We start from the raw sequence: 27,328 nt of genomic DNA, 5'->3' as shown, positions 1-27,328 counted from the left end.
TGATTCCTTGTGTATGATGGCGATCCCTCCGTCAGGCTTGTTGACGTGGTCAGGGTGGGTGATCTTGTATCCTTTGCATATTGCAGAGGCAAAATCTGGTCCAGAATTGAGATTGAGCCTGGTCTCAGTGATGAAGAGGTTTTTGGGTCTGAGAGTAGGATCCTTGGCGCCCAAGTGGTGGAATGCCCTCCCACTGGAACTAAGATCCCTACCCACTCTTCAGGCATTCTGAAGACGCATCTCTTTGTGCAGGCCTATCTGTGATGGTGTAATGCCTATGTTTATGACATGCTTTGTTAGGCTCCTTGATGCCTTTGGGTTATTGTTTGCGCGATATAAATTTTATTCAAATCAAATCTAGGATGAGGTCCCAAATCTTGGTGGTGTGTTTGCATAGTGAGTGTGTGTTGAGAAGGGCGCATGCAAGTTGGTGTTTTTGTTCAGGTGGTATCTGTGGTTGGTTCGGGTGGGGCTGGTTAGTAGGCTGGTGTGTGTATTCTGGCTGGAGAAGCATAGAAAAAAGTGAAGGAAGGAATGTTCAAAATAATCTGAGGCACTGGTAATCATCGGTGTGCCTGCTACATGACTGTGGTACTGTAACTATTATGTAGCAAATGACTGGCCGACACATTCTGGTCTACAGCATGACAGCTCAGTGGTCAAAAATGTCTGCAGTAGTAGAAGCTCTTACTACACAAAAGCACTTACCGCTTGCAGATTTAATAATTTGACATCAGGCCTTACCAGACTACAAACTGCTAGCTCCTTAGCTCAGATTCAATATAATAGCAACCATGTCCTTATAGTTTCTAACAAATCCAAGAAAGTTTTCAAAGGCATTATTAGGCTGATGTCTTCAACCAGCTATTCCCTCTTCCCAAGAACTATGCATAATCTTTCATATTCCTTTCATGTGAAAATTGAAAATACCCCTAATTCAATTCAATCTTTCTCTGATGATCAGCACATAGCTCCTCAATCCCATTCTAATCCAGTACTCCCATTTTTTCCCTCTCATGCTGATCAATTTCCCTCCCCAAGGATCATCGATAATCTTTCAAAAATCATTGTCCTTTGGTTCTCTGCTAGATCCATACCCTGCTAAATATCTTACTCTGTTGGCACTGTATATGTATCACCATGTAAGTAACATGTATAAACTTTTCTTTCATTCTAGAATGCGTATCCCTTTGCTGAAAACAAGGCCTGATTATACATTTCTTAAAAATGTTGACATCAGATGTGTCTGCCTTCACAAATATCTGTCTAATCATGCTTTTACCTGCCATCGTAATGATTAATTCTTTTTTCAAATATCCAGCTCTCCTCTCATTTGTAAACCGCTGAGATCTTAGAACTTCACCAGTCTGGTTTCAGAATCCAGTTTAGTCTTCGAAAATTTCTGTTGTTCATCCTCAAAATCATTTGCATGCAACAAGATGCAGAACACTCATATTACCCAAATTCTCTGATGTTTTTGGTATTGTTTCCAGTTCTATTCTAATCGATGGCTAGATTAATTTCGGAGTTGGAGTAAGGATCCTTGAGCGGTTTGAATATTTTCTCACCAAACATTCTCAGTTATTTCAAATGTTCCCTTTTCTCCCAGAATTTAAACATTCACATGTGTTCCTTCAGAGCTTGTCATTGAACCCAGCTGCTGTTAATCTGCATATTCTCACATTGGTCTCTCTAATAATGTGATTTGTTTTTTCTTAGACGTGCTTAAGTCGATGAACTCATTCTTCAGTTCAAAAAGTGTTTATTAAGCAATAAGATGTGTCAATACAATATACATATATGATACTCATCCTTAAGCTTAACAGTGACAACTCCTTCCTGCAAGACCAATTAAAATTTTCATGGTTGCCATCACCACTTGGATGAATACTATTCGACTGAGACTTAACTCATCGATGAGAACAATTTTGATCTTTGGGCCTTCCTCCCACTGTAATTCCGACTGGTTGCCCCCAGAATTGCAACACACTCCAGAATCAGTATCATCAGCCAAATATCTCAGTGTCATTATTGATACTGTTCTCTCTTTTGAACTTCCCAATTCAAGCTCATCTCCTTTTACTTATTTTTACCCCAGATCGCTAAAAGATCCTAGCGTTTCCACTCTATGAACATTACATTATTGTTATTCAGTCTACAACAATCTCTAGACCAGGGATCTCCAAACTTTTCTGTTATAAATCTGCTAATGTTCAATGAAAATCATCCTGAGCTATAACATTACTTTTGAAATAGTGACTGAGATCGTCAGCAGTCATCACATCAGTTCATCTGGCAGGGTTGCCGGTAGTAAACTAAAGAAAGCATTACCAATTTGGAATGTCTTTAGATGGGTAATACATAACAGCTCAAATTCCCTCTGTCACCAAGACAATAATATGAGTAATAACTCTCTCCAACACCACATGATTTATCACTGAAATAATAGCTTTAAATTTATTTTGGAAACTCAACAATTTTTCGTCGAAAATTAGCTTATGAAATCAAAATATACATATTTCCATCTCAAATTTATGCTTTTTAATTTTAGTATGCATATATTATTTTAACCTAGCTAACGATTTTTATATAAGTAAGCTGTCCTGAGCAAAAGAGAGCTACTCACATGTAGCCGGAGAGCCTCCAGTAGCCACAAGCTACTTCTTGGAGCTACATGCTCTAGACTGTATTACTGTTATTCTTTTCCCATCAATTTTGGCTTAATGCTTCTTTAACCACTTCAGCTGCTGCAGAATGTATCTAGATTATTTACTATTAACATCAGTAAATTTTGCCACATCTCTCTACAACTTGTACAAAGGAGAAGCAGAATGCTGGTTAACCCCCCCCCTCCAACTGAGCTGCGGAGGGGAAGAAAAGCTGTTGCACCTTTTCTTGGATGGAGGCCTGGACCAATTCTTGAATGTACTCCATCAATTCCTTTTTTGGAGTCTTTTTTTTACCTGATGTCTAGTGGCCTTTTGCACTCCTAAGGAGCAAATTGGGGGTAAACCCTCTGCTTGCTTCCTCCTGGGGTTAGAGCGACTATATTCCCTCCTTTGAGCTGCGGGTATGTCAGCTTTCTATCAGCCAGAGGGACAGATAATAGGCAAATGCCCAATCAGGGCAAACCTCCAGTCTGGCCCTGGGACAAAGAAAGATGATGCTGCCCCTTTTGGGATTGGGGGTACGTCCCAGTGCCAGGGTTGTAAATGTAAATGTACATGTATTTATATAGCGCAAATCACCGACCCGGTATCTAAGCGCTTGCTTAGGGAACCCGTCCTGGTATTCCCCTGTGAGATAACCCCAGCAGGGTATCCATAAGGTGAAAGCCAGGCATCCCACCGCGAGGGGCCGTTGTGGAGATTAAGCAAGCTATTGCCCAGAGTCGCAGAGTGTGAACTCATGAATCGAGTAGGCACTGGAGCGAGAATTGTCGACTCCGTGGACTTTTTAGGACTCAAGACCCCGCCGAGCAGGGAATTGAACCCTGGTCCCTGGCGGACCTCTGCTTCCAGGTCTGCCTCCTCTAACCAGTGAGCCACACTTCTCCAGTTGGTGGTCTCATTCTTTTTTAGTTCAGTTTAGTTTAGTTAGTTTAGTTTTTTAGTTCCATTTTGAAATCACTGAATTTGGGCGGCAACCTAATCGGCCTCTCAGGGGGCAGAAAGTCTGTATCGCCGTATTTGGGGCGGGGCATGGCCCAATACCAGACAGGCCTCTACCACCCTTTTGTTCTGGATTCTTTCTAAAATCCCTGGTGTGTAGTGGGTTTTCTACCTCCATAGTGGGCATGTTGTGGGTAAAACCTCAATTTGAACCTACCTTTAATCCGTCCTCCAGGTGAGCAGAAAGATGCTATTGCCCTTTCAAGTGTGTAGGTATGATCTGATGCCAACTAGGCCACCCCACCCTTTTTCTGGCATTGTAAAATCCTTGGGTTTTAGTGGCATCTCCTATCCCAAACTGGGCAGAAAAGCTGTATTGCCCTCTTTTGGATGAAAGCCTGGCCTTCTGCCATGGAGTGCCACCCTTCTCTTCTTTTCCTTCTAAAAAGCTGTCTGCATTTCCTCCCTCAAAGGTGGGGGATTAGCCCTATGTGAGATTGGTCCACCCCAACCCGGTTTGTTTTTCAAATTCCTGGTAGCTATTGACATTTTTGACCTGTAAGAGGGGACGGTACTTTGTGGGTAAACTCCAGCACCCCTAACCCCCCCCCAGGACTGTACAAAGACTCATTAGGCCCATGGCAGTCGAAGCAAGGGCCCATGGCTGGGGGCCTGTCCATCCCCTCCCCAAACGAAATATCCTTGGTGTCTACTGGAGGTGCCAGGTGATCATATCAGACTGCAATCACCAGCTGCTTTGCAGGCCACTAGTGGTATTGCTGAAAAGCTGAGATTCTCAGTTTTCCAGTGATACCGCCCTTTTAGCACACTTCCCTGTGAGTAAGGAGAACAGGGCTGTGATCAGCCCCCTCCATGCTCTAAGGAAAACCAGGAAACCATTTCCTGGAGGCGGGTCCTGCAATTAATGTTGCATCAGTTGAAGGACTGGTAGCATAATGTGTATTTCTAAAGTACAGGTTTACCCATCTTGGCTCTGTATAACAGATTTTATTGTTACCCAACTCAATGGTACTCATTTTGTCAATCTCCTAAGGATGTAAGGCTGAGTGCGCCCACTGGGATTTGAACCTGTGACCATGAGGTCGAACACATACCCCTTAGCTACCAGACCCAAACCACTCTTGGTTAGCGTGGTTGTCTGGCCCGACCCAGGAGGATGTGATTGGGGGTCGAGCCACCAGAGCAGCACACAACAGCTACTGCAATGGTGCCAGATGCCTTGGCGTCACTTCGCCATCAATAGCATTCCACTGTGAGCCCTGTTGACGGGGAGTTAACACCTTGACTGCTAAGGCAATTCCCGCTTGGTGCTAAGCTTGTATGAATACCATTGTTTCATGACGAGCTCAGCTCGTCATAAGCACACGACCAGTGTACTGCATGACGAGCTGAGCTCGTCATGAGCATGGAAGGGGTTAATGCCATTATAGTCCAATGGTTTAAGTTAAAACATCATAGTAAGCAGAATGTGATGGAGCTTGGAGTATAAGCCGTAGGAGAAAAAACTTTCTAAAATGTTGTAGAATAAAAAATAAAGCAATGCTTAATAAAGCACTCAAAAATATAACAGTTTTCTACTCCATCCAGTGATTTAAATTTGAAGGTTCCCTCACCCCTATATCATTATATAGAACTCCTATCCCCTCAATCGTTAGTGGCCCCTCCCCGTTCAATGACTCCTTTCTGAGGTCCCCCTTCCTCTCCTCTTTTAACCCCCCTATTGCGTCTACTTTTTATGATGGCAGTGGGAGCCTTTGCCCACTTCTTTTGTCCTTCCTTGCCCTTCCTAGTGCCCTATTCCTGGTATAGCCTTCCTTTTCCACTAGCTAATGGAAACGGGCCCTGGTAAGACCAATCAGGAAAAACACTGCCATACCTTGGACCGAACTAGCCAATCTTAGGCCCATTTCCCTGCTACCATTCTTAGGGAAATTGACCGAAAAACATGTTAACCATCATCTGTCTAACTACATTGAACTTGCTGGCGGCCTGGACTATTCTCAATCAGGGTTCAGGCCAAAGCACAGCATGGAGTCCACCCTTTTGTCAGTCACGGGCGACCTGCATATGTATCAGGACAAAGGCTATGGCGTGATCCTGATACTACTAGATCTGCCGGCAGCGTTCGACACTGTGTCACATACCATCTTAAATGACCGGTTGGCTAACATTGGACTAAAGAACAAAGCCCTCGCCTGGCTAAGGAGCTTCCTATCCAATCGCACCCAGAATGTCATCATGGTGCATATCACTCAGAGGAGGTAGAGATTTCGAAAGGGGTGCCACAGGGCTCCTGTTTGAGCCCAACTCTTTTCAACATCTACGTGGCACCCCTGGTAAGAGTGATGCGCACGTATGGTTTCATCCCAGTATCATATGCGGATGACACACAGCTCCTCTTCCCTTTCAAAACTCTCTCCACTGAAGTAAAAAGATCCTTCTCAGCAGGCATGAAGGCTGTAGCACAATGGATGTCCTCCAACTGCCTCCAGTGCAATATCAGCAAAACAGAAGTCATGTTGTTCGGGGAGGCCAAAATGCTGTGGACTCCTGATTGGTGGCCACAAGACCTGGGAGCAGTTCCCGAACCTAAACAGGTCGTTAAAAATCTAGGGATACGTCTAGATCAAGAACTATCGCTGAAACAGCACAGCAACTATGTCATAGGCGCTTGCTTCCACATTATCAGCCTGTTGCGCAAAGTTTTCCCCCTGCTCCCAGACTCCTTCAGGAGAACTCTGGTACAGGCTCTTGTGCTAAGTCGGATTGACTATTGTAACGGCCTATTACTTTCTGCAAATGTGTGCTGGCTAAGCTCCAAGTAATCCAGAACACGGGGCCCGCCTAGTCCTGAATCTCCCCCCAAGAACGGCATCTAAACCTCTTCTGGAACAACTGCATTGGCTCACAATCCGGCAGAGAACAAAGTTTAAAATATGCTGTTTACTACATAAAAGTCTAAATGGACAAGGGCCCACCTACCTGGAAAATAAATTTTCTCCATATGTTCCGACCCGATCTCTCAGATCCAGCGACCACCTTCTCCTGGTGGTACCCCGTGCCAGAAAGGCCAGGCACGGTGGCAAAGCTGTAACGGGACCTTCACTGTGGAACAAACTCCCTTTGTCTCTCAGACAATGCTCAGAGCATCTAAAATTTAGAAAGCAGCTTAAAACCCTACTGTTCAGAAATCAGATCTAGTTCCAGCTGATATCATTTTTGCTCTGTCTTTGTTTTCTGGCTCCTAAGTGCAGAGATACTCCAATGGGAGTCGATTCAAGCACTCTACAAACCCGCAAATAAATAAATAAAATATGTCCTTGTGACTCCATTGGTTCCCTCGCCCACCCTTTTATTATTTCCTCTCCCATTGGGGCAACTGTCCTATCCCACTCAATGATTTTTTTTAAAGAAAGTCCTTAGTGGTCAAGTGGCACCTAGCCCTCACCTTCTCCACCCGCTTTGCCATCCATTGAAAGTTAAATCAATTCAAATCAATAAAGTCTTTATTTCGATTATTTAATCATAAAAGACAGGATAATTCAGTATTAAAAAAATATAAAATAGATATTTCATCTCTTAGTGTTAAACAATAAAACCATAGTGATCATAGTTCTTCATAAAATAATCAATAAATATATATCCATTATTAAAACACATGAATAAACATAGTCAATTCTAAAATTAGTTATTAAGATGCAACTTGACATTCAATAATTATCATATCAAATTGGCTAGAACCAAAATACCACCAATTAAACAAAAACCTTATTTCACCAGAAAATCAAAAAAACATTTTTTTAGACTAGTATAAGGTCCCTCTTTGCAGTAACGGTTCCTCTACCCCCGTTTTCTTGGCTCGAATGGCCCAAACCCAGCTAAAAAAAAATTGCCATACCAATTACAATAAGGTCCGTGGTATCTGACCTGAGATTCCTTAAAGCTTCCTTTGCGGTCCTTAAACCCAAGGCCATACAAACGGGTTTGAGCCATTTCGCCCTAGGAAGATGGTAAGCTGGACCGACAAATCAAATGTGGGCTATGGTCTCAATAAGCGCATGGCAAAAGATACATTTATCACATACTGATGAGAGCCATCTACTTGTAAACACTCTTACTGGTAGAGAACCTACTCTGAACTGGTGGTAAAGTTTCCGATCGCGTGGCCTTGAAATGAGGTCCCAATAGGCTTGCAATTTAACCTCATCTTTTACTTCTAGGAATTCCCTAGACAATGTCGGCCTTGTAATGGATGAGAACTTCTTAATTTCAACCATATCCCAGTAGGCTGTCTTGTAGATCTTCTTAAGGGGAAATGCCGTAACATCTGGATCCTCCCACAGGATGCTCATCCCCATGTCGGACAACATGATTTTAATGTTCTTCACCCATGGGATCTCATGCCCCAGCCTCCGTGCTTCTAGTAAAGCCTTGGCGAATAGGGAAAGCTCAGGGGTAGTCCAAAGTTGCCTCCAGAGTGCCAGTGGTCTGAATCGTGCTGCATCCTCAATATTGTGGCAGCCCAGATCTAAAAAAAGAGGCATAAGAGGTGAGGATTGCGGGAGGCCAACCAGTGATCTAACAAACTTGTTTCATGCTAATGCAGGGGGGTTAAATTGTGGGGAGGGGGGGTTAAATTATCAAAGCCCCACAATTCAGCACCGTATAATATTGCAGGGCAAATTTTTGAATTATATATTTGCAAAATGGGGGCAATAGGTTTAGTTTGGAAAAGCCTTTGCTCTTTAACCAGAGCATCTGCTAATCGCACATGTTTTGGGGCCAACATGTCAACTTGGGGTTTCCAGCTTAGCTTTCTACTTAGTGTAATACCCAAATAGGTGAATACGTCAGTTTGGTCCGAAAGCACATTGTTCATGTATACTCTCCAGGTGGTGGCTTTAGATTTATGAAGCACCATACACTTTGTTTTCTCAACATTGACCCTTAGCTCATGATTGTGGCAAAAACCTCCAACCGTTACAGAGCGGCCTGCAACCCCTGTGTTGTCTTAGATATTGTCAGGGTGGCGTCCGTGAACATGAGCAAGGGTATTTTCGTACCTGATAATGTTGAAGCATCAGTGGGTTGGTTAGTAAAATATTGAACCACCCTACATTATAAATAGAGAAAACAGAGTGGGGGCTAGTAAACACCCCTTGGACCGGAATCTTTTCTGTAACTTTCCCCGGCTTACCCAAGCGGACCTGCGCATAAGTTGAGTCATGTAGTTTTACTAAAGTGGCCACCAATTCTAGTCGCATTCCCATTTCCACCAGAGCACTGCACATTTTCACATGGGGAACAAGGTCAAATGCGGATTTTAGATCCACGAAAGCCGCATAGATTGTGCCCCCTCCTATGATAACCACACACCAGTATATTAGCACAAACCTAAAGACCTGGTCGAGGGTACTTGTGTGAGGCTGAAACCCCGCCTGTAATGGTGTTAAGATGTCTGTTTCAACTATCCAGGCCTGGATTCTGCCAAGTACTAATCTGGCTACGATCATCTGGATAGAATCTATCAGGCTAATTGGCCTGCAAATTTCTGGTTGTGAGCGATCACCCTTCTTGTGTATCGGTAGGATTTCTACACCTGACCAAATGTCGAAAATCGGCGCACCACTAGCTATGGCATTTGCCAATTACTTTATATAGGGTACCCAGAACTCTTTTTCCTTAATAAACAAATCTGCAGGTATGCAGTCGGGACCAGGAACCCTACCAATCGGAATTGGTTTTAACACAGATCCAACCTCTAACCTGGTGAAGCACAGGGGTTCACTCAGTAGTGGCCATTGACTGATCTCTTCATTACAGTTCGAGGACTGAAACTGCGCCTCATAATATGCAACCCACTGTACTGGGGTGACGTAGTTACTAGGTATCTGCTTCAATTCACCACCATTCCATTTGACTAACTGCCAAAATTGTGTCATATTCCCCCCTCTACATACCAACAGCAATCCATGCCATCGGTCTTCGTTTCATTCCTTCTTCGCTAGCAACTGCGCTTTCTTATAATTTGCTATGGTCGGTCTAATGTTGCCCAAATCTTTAGATCTAATGACCCTCAATAACATTTTTTAAGCATTTCTACAGGAGTTATTATACCACCAGCCTACCTTTACAGTCCTATTCTTCCTAGGGATACTTCTTTTAATAAAAAACATTTTTAGATTCTTAAATAACTCTTCATGGACTTGGAAAATAATGAGATTAGCATGCTCCTGTGAATCACAGTAAAGTAGTTTGGTCGTTGAACCCATTACCATGTCCCTCATTTGTGCCAATTCTCCCTCATTATTTGCAGTCCTTTCCCACTGAACTCTCCTCATATGGTTGGTTAATATGACCTCTTCAGTACTATACTCAACTTTCTTCGGGCCCGATTCCCATAGAACTAACTGAAGACAAAATACTAAACTTACTACCATTTTGGTATTCAGAGAAGGTACTTACTCATTTTGGTATTCACTGAAGGCACTTACTCATTTCGATATTCGTCCTAACTTTAGGACTCCAAAATGCCTTCTGTGAATACCGAAAGCCCTAAAGTTATGATCTTTCTCAGTTTAGGAGTAGTAAAGTTATGACTCCTAACTTTAGGACTCCTAAATGCCTTCTGTGAATACAGAAAGTCTTAAAGTTAGGGTTTTTCTCGGTTTAGAAGTAGTAAAGTTAGGACTCCTAACTTGAGGACTCCTAAACTGAAAAAATCCTAACTTTAAGACTTTCGGTATTCACGGAAGTCATTTAGGAGTCTTAAAGTTAGGACTCCTAACTTCTGTGAATACCAAAATGAGTAAGTACCTTCTGTGAATACCCACATGAGTAAGTGCCTTCTGTGAATACCAAAATGGTAGTAAGTTTAGGATTTTTTCTTAAGTTAGTTCTGTGAATCGGGCTCCTAGTGTTTGAATAGCACACGTTCATCATATAGTTTTAAGACCAAAGGATTGTGATCACTTTCGGTCCGCTTCTGGACCTCCATATCCAGGATGGATGACCAAAATTCTACCTTGATAAGAATATAGTCTATCCGGCTACTTCTTAATCCATTATCAATAGTATTTGCACAGTTCCTATCTGACTGCATGCTCCCGTTTGCTGCCCTCATTCCCTTTTCTAGACAAAAGCCCTTCAGTTGTAATGCGGCCTTTGTCCATTTTTTAATGGGACCTAATTCTAGTTGGGGGATGTTCCATTGTGCGTACTCCTCTTCACTAAGTTTTTCATCCTCCTGATCCAGGAGCTCAAAGCTACAATTAAAATCTCCTACTATGATCAAGTTACAGATATCCGTACATTATCCAAATAGCCATTAAGAGCAGTAACCACAACGGAACCCCTACCACCCGGCTGCCCTCTTGAATAAACATTAATGATCAATATGTCAAGACCTTTGGTAGATCGAACTCGTATGGCCATAATATCCGGGCTGTCCATAGATATTTCATTTCATTCTCTCCTGCTGTCAACCCACTGATCGATCTTCCTCTCTGTCCTCCGATAGCAGCCTTTGAAAAATCTAGAAAACCTAGGTGATAGACTCTATCCAGGGACATACAGCCTTATTCATGAAGGCTAAATCGGCTCGCAAAGGGCCGGATTCTGAGAATCCGGCCCTTTGCGAGTGCGATTTTTGCATTTGGGATTCAGCATCCCAAATGCAAAAATCGCTAATTGCGATGTCGCAAATGTGCGAGGAATTACATTTAAGGAATCTCTATTAGAGATTCCTTAAATGCAATTCAACATCCAATTTAAATTTGCGAATTCGCAATTTCTTGCCGCAATTTACCGCGAGGTCAGACCTCGCGGTAAATTGCGAAAACTCAGAAAAATGCATCCTTTGGACATGTGTGTGTGCAACACCTCTGTGAAATTTCATTTGAGGGGTGCTACAGGGTGTCCTGTGGACACCCCTGGCACCCTTCAAATCGCAATCTTGTTTGCGATTAGCTAATTGCTAATCGCAAATAAGGAATACTCCCCATTCATTCTTATGGGCCTTTTGGCCCATAGGAATGAATGGCGAGTTATTCCTTATTTGCGATTAGCAATTTGCTAATCGCAAATAAGGAATCAGTAGGAATCGCATTTTATTATGCGATTCCTACATGATTACCGTTTTGCGAGTCCTTAATAGCGAATCGCTATGATTCGCTATTAGGGGCTCGCAAAACGGCCCCTTCATGAATAAGGCTGCAGGTCTCCTGGAATAACCAGACATCAAAACCCTCAATAAATGATGTCCAGTCTGTAGACGTGGTTTTTGATGATAACCCTACGATGTTCCAGGAGACCCTGGTCATGTGGGTTTTTAAAGGACCTTTACGAAAATGATCATGACCACTGGTTACCTCAACACCATTTACACGGTATTATTCCAATAAACCATGGCTGGGAATGCTAGTTATATTATAGGGACGTACTACTGATCTTTGCGAAGTTATATTAATCATGCCACCAGGACTTATTTTCAATGAGGGTAAGCACCCCGCATCTGCACTAATGGAACTGCAAACATATTTACCCTGCAAGACTTCCTCTGATTTAGACAGCCTGACACAGGTGGATGAACCCGAACTCATGTCGACATCCTCTTCACCCATGTGTTCCTTTAAAACTGGTAGTGGGGAGATATTAGTTGTTCCCAGTCAATCTACTTCGTCTAAAGAGGTAAGGATTTCAAATCGATTACTTATATGTACTGGAAAATCAAATTGATTGACTACTCTTCGGGGACCCCGCCATTCATTAAACCTAATTGTGCTCTGAGGTTTGTAAAAAAAGCCTAATGGAAGGATTTTCATATCATCTACTTCAGTAAAAGAGTGCCCAGCCGTTTCCAATATGTTGAACCAGTGTTGGTGATCTGAAACTGAGAACCACGCAGTCACCTGATAGAGACTATTGTGACTATACAATCCAATTGATTCTACGTACCATTTTAAACTCAGAAAACAGATGGTCTCTTATCCCTGTCCTGTTGCCCAACAAATATAGAGCCTTATTTTTTAGTGTTGACCAGTGTTATCAAGCACCAGATGGAAACACCAGATGGAAGCTTTGGGACGTTAGCAAGTGCCACTGGGGGGTAGGTGCAAGGAAGTATGAGGATTCTTGTCACTTGCTTCATTTATCTCTATGGGCCTACTCCTAGCGCCACTGTCCCCTTGCTGTGGCTTCATCCTCCTAGATATTCCATTGATTAAATCAGCAGAACGGTTGGGCTCAGAACATGTGGCTGTTGCATTGGAAGCTGACTTATCGCAGCCATTAACCAGGATTCCCATTTGTGCTATGTCTGGTACCCCCACTTGTTGATTATCTATCCCACTATTCTCCTGTACGTTAGAGTGAATAGGGTTTATTTGGTTTGTGCCGAAGATACAGTGTTCTATCTTCTTTAGTCTATCATCAACCGAGATCAATTTTTTGAGTAAAGGTAGACCATATCTGCTATTTTCACTCCTATCAGTGAGCATAACTCATCAAAATTGAGCTGTGGGGATGTATGAACTAGGTGGGCTGGGCTGGTGGCATGGTCTGCAATGCTATTGATGGAGTTTGCTGCGGGTTGGGGAACACCTATTCTACCGGTGGTAACTACCTTACATTTGGCGGTTCGAGGGGCTGGCAGATTTGACTTTACTGGTCCGCGGCCTTTCCTTTTTTTTAATGGCTGTTCACCACTCGTGTCCCCATTGAGCTTCTTTCCCCTGGTGGTAACCATGGAAGTACTTGGTGGGCTGTCCTGCCTGTGTAGTGTTGCTGGGATTGTTGGCACTGGATCAGTATTTGACGTATGACGCTGAATACTGTGTAATTCCGGGTCGCTGGTACTTCCTATTTAATGTTGGGAGGGTTGTGTTGTGGAACTGCATCTACCAAATGGGATCACAGGGTCAAGTGATAGCCTACGCTCCGTCAGTTGAATTTCAATGCGGATTCTGCCCTGATTAAAAATGCATTGAGGGTACCTACAACCCCACCACCCAACTTCCGTTTACTCATATTTGCAAAACCTTGGCCTGGCAAAGTACACAATTATAACTTATCAACGATACCCAAACACAATATTAGGTATAAAACACAGGCTTACAATTCAATTGTCAATGGTGTGGCCCAGCTTGGCCTCCTTTGGGCTCTGACGGGTGCAGATGGGCATGCCCGCACTGCAGGAGCCCGCGGCCGGCTTTTGAAGCGCCTTCTGGTGCTTCCTACTTGCGTGGGTGGCCATGCGCCACAGAGGGGATGCTAGATGTTGTGGTTCCCCTCAGGGCAGCAGAGATGAGATCGAGGACGCTACAACAGCGGGTGCAGGCAGAAGGATCAATGCGGTCTCCCTGGACCGTTGGCAAAACAGGCAGGTTAAAGGTCAGTTAGCAACACTAGCGGGACCTGGGAGCGGGAACCCGCGGCCGCCTTTTAAAGCGCCTCCTGGCGCTTCCTACTTGCGTGGGTGGCCGTGTGCCACTGAGGGGATTCTGGATGTTGTGGTTCCCCTCGGTGTGGCAGAGATGAGTTTTAGAATGCCAAAACAGCAGGTGCAGGCAGAAGGATTGTTGTGGTCTCCCTGGACCGTTGGCAAAGCAGGCAGGCTAAAGGTCAGTTAGCAACACAAAATCAATTTACCAGGTGGTCTAGTAGTGACAAGCACTGTTAGAAGCCGGCGTTCCCGCGTGCACCGTTGTTGTCAAGTGCGCGACCCAGACCTTCCCGCTCTCACGTTAGGGCAAGAAAGGACACCATCCGAGACAGTCCTGCTCACACCCTTAGTAGCTTGACACGAGCAGCCAGGCTTATCTCTAAGGCACAAGTGTTCATTATGTGCATCCACGCCCACAGCAATCCCAATGATGTCACCACAAATGGAGCTGACCAGTCAAGCGCACACAACAATTGTAACGGTATGGGTAATCTAGGTAAAGTTGTTCAAGGATAAGATCTCACACAGGTGTTCCTTCTATTCTTTTTTAATGGGTGTGTAGATGGACCCGTAAAGAAAGAAACCAGCCTGGTTTCTTTCTTTACGGGTCTCCTTTGATAGGAGGACCATCTACACACCCATTAAAAAAGAATAGAAAGAACACTTGTGTGAGATCTTATCCTTGAACAACTTTACCTTGATTACCCATACAGTTACAATTGATGTGTGCGCTTGACTGGTCAGTTACTTAACATAAGTCTCTTTACCCTTTGGTTTCAGAGTTTCAGGGTTTTCTCTGAACAAGCAGCACCAACCAGCACCACAGTTTTTGCGCGTAACTCAACCACGACCTGTTGTGCGCCATCTAAATTCTGAACACTGATAACCCTTCGCTGAACTGCAAAATGTCACCACAAATGGACTCCACACGAGTTTGTATAAAATTAATATACTTTATATAAAAAGATATACCAAATGACCACAAGATACAATTCCCACATATGTACACTGGGTAATATTGTTTCCGTTGGGTTGGGCGGCCCAAATCCCGAACCACCGCTTCTAACCAACAGTTACGCTGACTTTTAACTGTTCTCAACAGGTTAGGCACGTTTTTTCACTAGATCCACACACGTTGCAAAGTACAAGTAATACTGACTACTTAACAATGGGTTCCTGTACATTTCCACAGTGAAACAATGCAAAGAGTAGCTTCAAGATCATGTACTGAGTCAACACAAGATAATGCAACTCGGTTCACTACCAGCATGCCCTGTTCAAAGAAGAAATACAGCAATGCATCACACTGCAATTCCGTACACTGCGATAGGAAGACGATGCAATGCATATCACCACCTGCATGCCCTGTGCAAGGACGGACTAAGGTAATGCATCACAGTGCAATTCAGTACAGTGCAGTAAACAACCAATGCAGTGCACTACGCTATGATCTTGTATCCTGCAAGAGAAACATAACGTAGCGCGTAGCGCACTAACCCCTGAGTTCGTTAACCACCTCTATTGTCAGACGTTATCCAATAGTTCGATAGTTCATTAGCAGCAAATATGAAAAGGGTTATACGACTGTTTTTAGAAAGTGTGCAATGGTTTCCCCCAACATGGATCAATGATGACACGCAAGTTCCCTCCGGGCCCTGGCCCCTGTACTGCCCCGTCTGGGACCAGCACGGACCGAGATTTGGGCCGCAGCAACAGGCGCACACAAATGCCGGCAGCGAGAGCCCGAGAGAGTGTCCCTCCGAGCCCGCACCCCGCCCCAGGTGACGATCCACTTTACCTGGGGGGGCGCGGCTCCACTCTCCTCTCCTGCAGCAGTGACTTGGCCTCACTCCAGAACCTTGTCACCATGGGCAAGGCACGCTCGGGCCGCTAGTTCAGCTCCTGCGGCACTGCCGGTCCAGGTCGCCAACTTTCAGCATAAACTCCTTCCACAAAGCCTTCCACACGACGCTGGTGCTACCTCACATTGCCTTCGAGGGCCCGATCACTTGACCCTCCACTCCCACGCTGTTAGGACGTCTCCGCTCCCTAGTGCTCACAGCTCCCCGGTACTCCTCACCAGCACCTATGGTGACACCTTCGACACGCACCCCCGGCGCGTACGAGACTCATTTCTTGTGCGCACGATCTTCAGGCGCTCTCCACTAATGCCCGGGACGCACCACGACATGCACACTGCACGCCTGAGTCTCACCTCTCCTGGTGCACACGAGGTACCAGGCACTCTCCACTAATGCCCTGACTGCACTATCACACACCGACCCGCGTGTCGGAGACTCTCTCCTTCTTAGTGCCCATGATGTCCTGGGAATTTTCACTAGTGCCTGGACTGCACTACGACATGCACCCCCTGCACGTCCCAAATCTCGGCTGTCTTTCATAATGCCCGCAATCCACAGGCACTTAAACAAGTGTAGCCGCACCAAGAAACGCATCCCGTGCGTCAGAATCTTTATTTGCTCCGGGTGCCCACGATCACCTTCAGCACCCCTTCGGAGGTCTCAGACTACCACCACACGGTCCCACCACCGCACCACTTGAGACTTCCTGGAAACTTTTATGTTCCTGTGTTTCCGAACAGGGAGACAGAGCAACACAGGCCTGACTTTGGGGTACAGGGCACATCACATAGCAAAGTCCTGATCAGGACGAAGGAGGGACACAACCCACTGCAGCACCCCTTCAGTCTCTCCTCGGTCAAGAGCCACAAACTGCCCACAAGCCCCAGATCACGAACCAAAGCTCAAGTGTCTCCCGCAGCCTATTCAGCAACTCTTCCTGAGGCAGAGGTTTTCTTCCTGATCGGGGACAGGTCGAAGCCGCCAGAGACTCGGCCAGTCCACAGTGTCTTCAAAGCGCTCCCAGCACTTCTCTGAAAGATACAGAGACTGTTCCAGAAGACATCGTCAACACAACTTAACCAAAGTCCTGGGGTTACAGTTCTTCCAGTTATACCCCTCATTGTCTTTGAAGTTTCCTTGTGCTCAGGGGTCCCAACCCCTCCCTAAATCAGTCTTGCATCTGTCCCCCCCAGTGTCATCATATTCTCTTTGATACTGGGGACTTGGACCTTTAATCACTCAGAGGGAGATGGGTCTATTGTTTTATGGCTCTGAACCAGGCCTCTTCACTTCGCAAAGACTCTACTTCTCCCCGCTCCAGGTGCGGGGCAGCCTTGCGCCATCTCTACCCCTCCCCTAGGGCACGACCTCCCTCAGCCTTTCTTACCTCTCCCAGATCCAGGCAGGAAATTCACATTCTGCTGAGACACACAAAAAGGTCTAAAGCACAAACTCAGCCATTTCTCAAACAGCAGTTTCTGGACACACAGCGACAAAACCATCTACCCTAAAAGATTCGTTATGACGCTGTGAGCTCAGACATACCAAACTTCACTGTTCCATTTCCAATTCTTGGGAAACTAGGCTAACAATACTACACCCAGCTTCCCCCATTCTGTCCTTTGGGCAGGATTGCCTTTCACCAGGGAAAATGAAATGGAGTATTTTCCACTGTCAGGGACTAGCACCCACACTAGCACCGGTCCTTCCATTTACCTACACAGCACCCTGCCTAGGGATTACCGAGGACGCCCTACAAGGGTGCCCCATGTGTATGGAAAAGGGAAAGTGAGGCCTGACAAGTGGTGGCACTTGTCAGGACAATATCCTAATTTAGTATAATGCACGCAGGTCCTACTCTGAAGACCTGTGTTCCCTCTCTGCGCCTTTCTTTAGTACTAGCTTTGGAACACACAGTGCACATCACTTAGGGATCGTGCTAGTAAGGCAGACATACCAATCAGAGACAACCAATCACCACTACAATTAATATAGTGAACATCTGTACTTGCTCACTGATTAGCAGTGGCAAGTACCTACAGCATCTAACTTCACAACTCCCTGTCAGGAAAACAGTCTAGGGGAAAAGCAAAAACTTTAAGTGAACTTTACCTAACAAGGCCTTTTCTTATCCCTGGCTTTTCTTATCCACCACTGACCAGCTGGACCCTCAGGTAGACCTCACAAGACAAGCCACTCTCTTTCCCTGAACACGCAGAGGGTTTGAACTGTCCTGCTGAGTCCTCCTATTCTTGGCCACATTCTGCCTTCTTCATTTTGATGGGAACTTGAAAACTAACAGGGCAATTGCTTTGATGCAGGCTGTTTGAGTCCCATGGCAGGTATGCAAACTGTCACTAGAACTTCATCATGCTTGATGACGTGCTTCACTAGTAATTTGAATCATCAGGCAGGGTATGGACCCGGTTTCAATGCCTCACCTCGCCCATGCAAAATTCATTTGGGCTAGATGCCTGGGTGGAGGGTCATTTCTACACTTAAGCCCTTCTTTTGATGATGACTCAAGAGCAGTAGAGCATATTCTGATGACACCCAGCTGCTAATGTCAATGATTTGGAAATATTTCAATAGATTTGATAGGTAAATGCCTGGATAGAGTTCTGTGTATGCATTTGTTTCTGATTATTTTTTACTATATCCATGCAAGTAGTAAACCAGGTTAATGTGACTAATATATGGTGGGCAGGAACTGGTTGAAGATGTTTACTCTGTTCAGTAATTAGTTATTGGAGAAGAACTGGGCCTGATATACTGAAACATTGCTTTGGATGCTCTTGTAATGGTGGGCTGAGAAAAAGAGTGTCTAATGTGCAGAGTGGAGATCATTCACATTTCAGTGGTTTTATTTACAATTAGTTATGCATAACATTTTCAGATTACTGATATACTCTTTGATTTAGATACCATAATTTCATATTTATCTGAGTGTCAAAATTGTTGGTGCTTTTAATTGCACACATACATTGATATTGGATGAAAGGTCAGTTGTAGGTAGTATGGTGCAGTGATGTCACTTGAAGATGTCACATGAAGGGGTCAATTGGTTGGTTTCTGAAGTATTTCAGCGTGTTTCAACCAATCTACGAGAAATGGGTGCTGACATTCAAAGATCTGAGTAGTAGTGAAGATGAGGTTGAGAATAATGACCAGAGAGTGGATTAAATTGATGACATGCAGTGTTAAGATTAAATCTGTTTCCTTCATGAGTTTGGTAGAGACATTCAACGCTAGCTTGAAGGGAGAACCTTAAAATGCAGGTGTCTGACTAGCAGGGATAGCCAGTCATGCCACAGAAAATCTCTTTTCACACCTGCACAAACAATACCTAATAGAAATGAATGTATTTATTTACTAAACTTTATTTATGAAGTTTTATTGAAATAACAAATTATCTTCAGTAAGGTAATAATTGTTGGCTAGTATACAGTCAGGAGCAAAATAGCACCAATATCAATGCATCCAAGCTAGTGTGAAGACAGTGTTGACTAATGAAGTGATCATGAGAACACAATACTCGGACCACTCTCAAGCAACATCCACAATAGCATTGCCGACTTGAGTGTGGTGCAAGATACATTTCGAGTAAGAAAGTATGCCTGCAATAGAGACCATATGTCTTTGCATATGATGTGAGAGGTCTTTTTTCTGCACAGTTGTCCATGGATTTGTTGCAATTGACAAGGTAGTGCAGCCAGTCCTGAAGATCAGGAGTGGGGCCCATATCTCAATTCTTATTTTTCCCATGAGAATGGCCAAAGCAGTAAATCAACCAGAATGTTTGGGTATAGCCCTCACATACTGTAGCAGTGCCTAAAGAGGGAATAGTGAGCATCTCTGAGAGGGATTTAAATATTACTTCCCAGTAAGAGACCCCCTTCATCCAATACCAAGCTAGGTGAAAGTAATCTGCAGTGGAGTGGCGGAATCATTGACATTTAGCATCTTCCAAAATTCCCCATGCCTTCAAATGGACATGAGTGCAGAGTATGTGGTTTATAAATTGGAAATCAAGGAGTCATGACTACTGTTTAAGGATGCTTTCTTATTTTGCAGACAGCAGAAAGTCTGCATCTCTTCTGTTAGTGTGATGTTCAAATATTGATCCCAATTACCTCTGGGTGGTAAAACTTCTCCACAAACAGTATCTACAGTAACATTATATGAACTTGAGATTAAGCCACAGGGAGTGGAGGAGGTAATGGTCAAGGTGTGGGTCATGAAAGTAGGTGGTATATCAGGGAGAGTTGGGAAGTGCTCTTGCAATTCTTTTTGTATTCTCCAGTACAATATTGTGTCCATGAAAGTAGTCCCCTTTCTGTAGTTCCTTTCTGTAAATGACTCTAACTTTAAGAATTTACCTTTAAGGTGGAGTCTTGCCACGGTCTAAGATAGTGACATACTAGTGGAGCTCTGTAAACCTGGGGTCTTCCAAAACAGATTAAGGAGCCTGCAAGAGCAGAGCTACAGGGGGAATGGAGGTTGAGATACTGCCTGCACTCTGGAACACTGAGGAGTGGGCCACTCCAGAGGTTTTTGCACAGAGACACCGGTCCACATGCTCAAACGGGCCCCTCCTCCCCCTCACCTTTCAGCCAGCGATCGTGAGAGACCGGCGGACTGAATACGGGCCACTGAAGTAAGTAACATCTGCCTGGAGGCGTGGCTTGGGCCGGGAAGTGACTGTTACTGCATCAGCATCACCCTTAGTGTCAAAATAACACAGGCCCTTTTCAGCTCCTCAGTGGCAATCTTGACCGGGTTTCCTAGGTTTCTACCCTACCTCTATTCTGCCTGCTTCTACTTAATCCTGACCCAGATCTGTCCAGTGCTTAACCAGCCCTAGTACCGTCAAACTCTTACAGCCGACTGGGAGTCCATAGAGTGCTGTACACCTGAGAGCTGTCCCTCAGTCCACTCCTGTGGAAGAGAGGACACTTATCTCCCAAGACCTACCGCTTGAGCATCTCTTTGGCGAGTGGGAAGGCCAAAGCAGAGGGCTATTGTGAAGCAGCCTGTGGTGCCACTTATGTTACTGCCTCGTGGATCCCAAAGAGGCCGTGTGTCAACATCGCACTCTTACCTCCATGCAATTTGCGGCCGGACAGTTAGTCCTTAGAACTCAACTTACACCCAGTGAGTGGCCCTTCCAGCCAAGCAACACCCTTCCTGGACCTGCTACAACCATAAAGCTTGTACTCTATTCCATGAGAGAACATGCTGATTGGAAACAATGCCCATACCTGGTTATGAGTGCTGACCATACCAGGCATCAAGTTCCTAAGGAATACATCAGTTGCTGGCTGTTGACCCACTCCAGGGAGTCTGCTCACACTTGTCATGAGCACCAATTTGCTCCGTATTTGACAACTGCCCTACCTAAGAGACCTTCTTATATATAATATAATATACTAGCTAGGGAGGGTGAGAATTTGGTGTTACTGAACCCTATTCGTTTTAGCATTTCACCATGCTTTCACCTTTTACATTCTATGGACTAGTGACTATTCTGATTACTTTGTTTCTTATAATATATTTGCTTGTATTAGCTAAGATACTGCGTTTGAGAACACTGCATTAGTAAATAAACATTTCAAATGTGCACGCGTCCTCATTTACTCCTTGTTCTGGATTGAAATGATTGTATAACGAAAAGTTTTCATGTATTCCACGTTACCTGAGGTATACTAAGTCCATGTTCTGGTTTGTCTAAGCATTGGGATAACAAATGAGACACTGTAGCTAGTCTGGTAGGGGATTTGGGGTACTGAGATGAGTTTTGGTACACCCTAATTCACTGAGGTTCCAAGTCTCTATACACAGTTCTGTATGAGAACGGAATCCCTGCGACTGGGAAGGCCTTCACCTTCTACCCGTCGCAAAACAGGTTCCTCATACACAGTGGCCAGTCAGGCTTTAAGATATCTACACCAAGTTAATCGCCCCAAGAGTACCCGGTTGAGTTACCCTACTGGTATTATCATAGCTGCCCTAAACTAAAGCCTTTAGAGACTGGATTCAGAGCTAGTACAGAGTAAGGCATCCGTGAGTTATCTCTCTTTCCCAGGTACCCTTCTCTCCAAGGCAACTCAACAGCTATCCTTTGTCAAAACCCTCTCAAGAGGAGCTGTACAAGTGACTGTGAAGCTGGATGTAGTGATAGAATCCACACTGACACTGGCTATAGTCCTCAAAGAAGTCACCAATATCTTACAAATATGAGCTCCAAAATGTCCACCTTTAATATCACTATCACGTGTTTGGCAACTGACGTAAAATCCCTATGCTCTGACTGAACTCTCTTGTATACACCAGTGCCTCAATTCTATGGATAAAAGGATGGACGGCTTAGACAGAAGGTACAAATCACAACCGGCCTAGGGAACTGACAACCTTTGACTACAGAGAAAAGCCCTGGACTTGGAAAACCGACCCAGCCAACATAATATATGCCTCAACGGGATACCAGAGGGCATGAACTAGACCCAAAGGTATCAAAGCCCTTACCATGAGCACCAGTTGCGTTACAGGTGGACACATGAATTTTTGTTAGGCACGAGAAGAATAAGTGATCTGCCCAGAATTACAGGGTGTTGAGCACCCCTGCGGAGACTCGAATCCAGTTCCCCAGCTATGAGGTCGACCGCCCTAGCCGTTAGGCCACAACCTCTCTCCAAAAGAGAGTTTGACAGTTTACACACACCGGACCAGTTCACTAACTCCCACATGCTCCAGATTCCCCACTTGAGCAAATGAATAATCACATACCATAGGTTACCTGGTAAGGCACTGTTGTGTCTGTGGTCCCCCCATCACTGCTGTGACTGGTCGCAGTTGCGGATGAACTGACCATTCTCTTCATTCTCAGGCATAGCTCCACCACTGGGGCTCCCTCTCCAATCCCAAAAGATGTCTCTCTCCATGTTGTATCAATAAACATGAAAGGAAAGTCCAGTTTTGTTAAGAGAATAGAAATTCAAATGCATCTCTTATATCACAGGACTGTTGCACCTCTCCTGCAGGAGCTTCTTCTACCCCCTACCAAAATAGATAAACTGAAATGAGAAAGAGTCAGGAGAGTAGTGGGCAGCAGCTGCACACTGCCCATAATGACACTGACCCCTGACTCTCCTTCCTACCCAGCCCCCCACAGAAAATATGGGGATGTCATCTTAACCCATAGGTCTTACAATCCTGGATGGATGCAGGTGACAAATATGCTTTTCTGGAACTAAAAATAGTGAAACAGGTACTAATTCTGGAATCAGTGCATGCATCAAACATGGATAAATCTGCTTTCCTTGGCCAATTGACTAGGTTGTTCACAGAATGTGAGAATAGCAAAATAGTTGTGGGTGAATAGATACTGGCATGTGGCCGGCTCACCCGATCCTTACAATGGATCACTGACGGAATATCGATGGACCTACAAGAATATCGATAATTAATATTTATTTGTAAAAGAATATTTCACACTACATTAACTATAACAGTAGGAAAAATGCTGTCTAGCGTAGGGGATACATTTACTATCACTATTCCCACTCCAGAGAGTGCAAAAGTAGGGAAAGTGTTGGATAGCAGAGGGGATTAATTTACTATTCCCACTCCAGCAAGTGCAACAGTAGGGAAAGTGTTGGATAGCAGAAGGGAATAATTCACTATTCCCACTCCACGGAGTGTAACAGTAGGGAAAGTGTTGGATAGCGGGAGGGTAAACATTACTATTTCCACTCCAGTGAGTGCATCAGTAGGGAAAGTGTTCTATAGCGTATGGTAAAAATTACTATTCACACTCCAGCAAATGCAACAGTAGGGAAAGTGTTGGATAGCGATGGGTAAACATTACTATTCCCACTCCAGTTAGTGCAACAGTAGGGAAAGTGTTGGATAGCAGAAGGGAATAATTCACTATTCCCACTCCACGGAGTGTAACAGTAGGGAAAGTGTTGGATAGCAGAGTGGTAAAATGTACTATTCCTACTCCTGGGAGTGCAACAGTAGGGGAAGTGTTGGATAGCCGGTGGGTAAAAATAACTATTCCCACCCCAGTGAGTGCAACAGTAGGGAAAATGTTGGATAGCGGGGAGGTAAAAATGTATATTCCCATTTCAAAGAGTGTAACAGTAGGGAAAGTGTTGGATAGCGATGGATAAAAATTACTATTCCCACTCCAACGAGTGTAACAGTAGGAAAATTGTTGGATAGCAGAGGGGTAAAAATGTCCATTCCCACTCTAGTAATTGCAACAGTAGGGAAAGTTTTGGATAGAGGGCAAGTAAAAAGTACTATTCCCACTCCAGTGAGTGCAGCAGTAGGGAAAGTGTTGGATAGCGGGTGGGTAAAAATTACTATTCCCACTCCAACGAGTGCAACAGTAGGGAAATTGTTGGATAGATGGGGGTAAAAATTACTATCCCCACTCCAGTGAGTGCAACAGTAAAAAGTATTCGATAGCGGGTGGAAATAATTTACTATTCCCACTCCTCTAAGTGTACAGAAGGTAAACTGAGCCGCTACTATGGTGCCGGTGCAGGGCCAAGCTCTGCCGGCTTGATTATAATGTCGGCGGTAGCCAGCCTTTCTGCGGCGGTGGGACCGCCATGGAAAGGCATGCGGAGAATGTCTCTGGTGGCCCATTGCAGGACCCCAATGGGTTGGGGGGTGTGGGTGCCCTGGGGGGGGGGGGTCCTATGGTACATGTCCCTGTCCCAGGTGGCAGGCACTGTGCAGTGCCTGCCATTCAGTGCAGTGATATGCATGACATGCTCCTTTTCACATCAGGGCGGTGCTGCTGGCAGCAGCAACCGCCGCAATGTTAATGCCTGCGATCGTACTGCCGCAGTCGGATTTCGACTGTGGAGCATGCTAATGGGTCCAGCGGTTATGCCGCGGTCCTTGTGGGTGGTCTTTTCCCGCTATCATGGCGGTCGGGCTGATCTTCCGATCGTCCACCTAATAGACCCCTTAATTGCTGTTTAGAATCTGTTGAAGGCAGGAACCTTCTTAAACGTTTACGAGTCAGTGTGAATGTGTGAAAGGTCTTTTCTGTGTATATGTTTTCAATTGAAAATAAATGATTTTGTATTTTATTTTAAAAAAAATAAGAAAACATGTTTGTGACTGAAGGCTTTTGAGTATTACTATTTGACAAATGTTCTAGGCTGAATTTTACCAATTCGTTATTTGGGAATCTCAAAATGCTATGCATGTAGGAATCTCCCAAAAAAAAGTGTGATTCCTTAACATTACCTAATAGCGATTTGGAAATTGCGAATCGCTATTAGGTAATGTGACTGTCTTAATTCCTTTGGGCCAGCAGACCCATAGATATGACTGGTATTGCATTCGATAAATGTGATTACCAAATTGGTAATTGCAAATGGCTATTGCAAATCCAAGGGTCCCCGAGGGCCTAAGGCCCGACCGAAGCACCCCACAAAAAAGGTAAATGTGCACATGTAAAGCACCCTCATGCCCTAGGGGCATGTGTGCACTGCATGGCACTTTGATAAATGGATTTTTATGCAATTTTCAAAGCATGCACATTTTACCATCAACTTGGAGTTGATGATAATTAGCGTTTCCTAAATGCACAGTTCGCATTAGGAAAGGCTACTTGCATCGGCATTAGAGAATCGCAAATTGTAATTCCCTAAATGCTTTCACAATTTAGGTAATCGCTTAAAATTGCGATTACCTAATGTGCGAGTGCCAAAACCTACAAGCATAAGAATCGCCCTGTTTGCGAATGGGAAAAGGATTGATGCATGTGCCCCATAGTTTTTCAAATGTCATGCTGCATTTTGAAGTATAATAGTGTAATCATCAAAAGATTCAGAGCTTCCAGCTCTTCGTAAGGATGGGAACAATTGACATCAAGGCTAACTGTAAATGATGCGAAAGGATACACTGAATAACATATGGTTATCTAGAAACTAAGGCAATTTCTGTTTTATATGATGTAATTACACAGTCACAAAGTGCATATTTTCTCATGCAGGTGAATACAGTTGCTCACTGAATGATACAACTGTCATTTATGTGGCATCACGAAATGTTAGTGTTTCCTTAATAAACACACCATTGGAAAGCGGCAGGTACGCCCTATGTGATGGAAACTTGGCCACAGTGCATCAGTGGTGCACAAACGTGGATATATCACATCTTTCTTGTGGATGTATATCTTCTGGAGGGCTAAGCATTCTTGGTAAGTGGAAATTAGATTTTTATTCCTTATCTTTTCGTAATTTACTACAGTGGTAGTATAGGTTTTCTGAAATACAAACCAATGTGTTGAATGAACACCTGAGCTTGAATTTTAAGATTTGATATTCTATTCAGAAGGCTTGCATTGCAGACACTAACTAATGTTCTTTTGCCACAAGTTAACATTTCTGTGGGTTTCTGAACCCAAAGTTACTGTGGGACAGCAGACTACCTCACACTCCACATCTTCTGTCTTCAAACTTTGACTGAGGCATCTTGGAAAAGACTGGGGCAGTGGAGGTACAACCGGGGACATCTGATGGGGTTGCAGAGACTGCCGCCCAGCTATACCCTAACACACCAACATCACCCACACCCTGCACTTCGACATCAACACGCAGGAGAGCCATGACCACCCTACTGCCCTACTTTACAGATAGTGAGGGTGACTAATCCACAGTGGTAGACATAGGCCAGCCTGTGAAAAGCCACACGGACATCATGACTAAAGCTGTTGAAAACACCTTCCTTCTATGGTGGTGATCCAGGGCGAACCCAATAAATCGATCAGGGATAAAAATTCAATAAATCACATACTTTGGCCCATACTAGTTCACCCATATCCATGATGCGCTGGGGTCAATTTTGTTAACTTTGCCTCAATTTTTACTCTCACTATTCAAGTTAAATCTTAAATATTGTATATTTGGATAATCTGAATAATCTTAATCAACTTTTCATCTACTTGGTCGATGGACCAATTAGTTGAAGAGTAGATGGCAATAGAATTTCTAAAGAGACACAGAAACAATGTAACTGACTAATAACAATTATAATAATAATAATCTTTATTCTGCATATAAAAATATTACCATAAAAGATACATTATTTATGACAAGTACCAGCATCACGAAAACAATCTTTAAAAAGGGTTACCACATACATAATTGAGACCGGTTATATTTGCTATAATTCTCCCTCCTATATAACCTGATATCAGGGTCATTCCTTCCGAGTTTAATACAAGTTAACAATTGTAAAAAAAAAAGCTGGGAGATAATCTTCCCTAACAGTAGACCAACACGTAGTGGTGGGACATGACAGGAATGCCTATAAACTTCAGACCCCCCTCTTTACAGAAGAGTGTAAAAACATCTGATGACAAT

General features: G+C 44.2%; 1 protein-coding gene across 1 annotated transcript in view; it reads left to right on the top strand.

Annotated features, from left to right (window-relative positions):
- Positions 1-27,328, top strand: part of LOC147707026 (uncharacterized) — a 686,292-nt gene that overhangs the window by 256,369 nt on the left and 402,595 nt on the right. The window contains exon 9 of the mRNA XM_086925617.1: positions 25,957-26,163. Within this exon, the coding sequence (XP_086781743.1) occupies positions 25,957-26,163 (207 nt within the window). The remainder of the gene's footprint in view (positions 1-25,956; positions 26,164-27,328) is intronic.

This window comes from Lissotriton vulgaris, chromosome 6, assembly GCF_964263255.1.
Source record: "Lissotriton vulgaris chromosome 6, aLisVul1.2, whole genome shotgun sequence".
NCBI classification, from domain to species: Eukaryota; Metazoa; Chordata; class Amphibia; order Caudata; family Salamandridae; genus Lissotriton; species Lissotriton vulgaris.
Note: the sequence above shows the minus strand (reverse complement) of the source record. Positions and strands in the feature narration are given on the sequence as shown.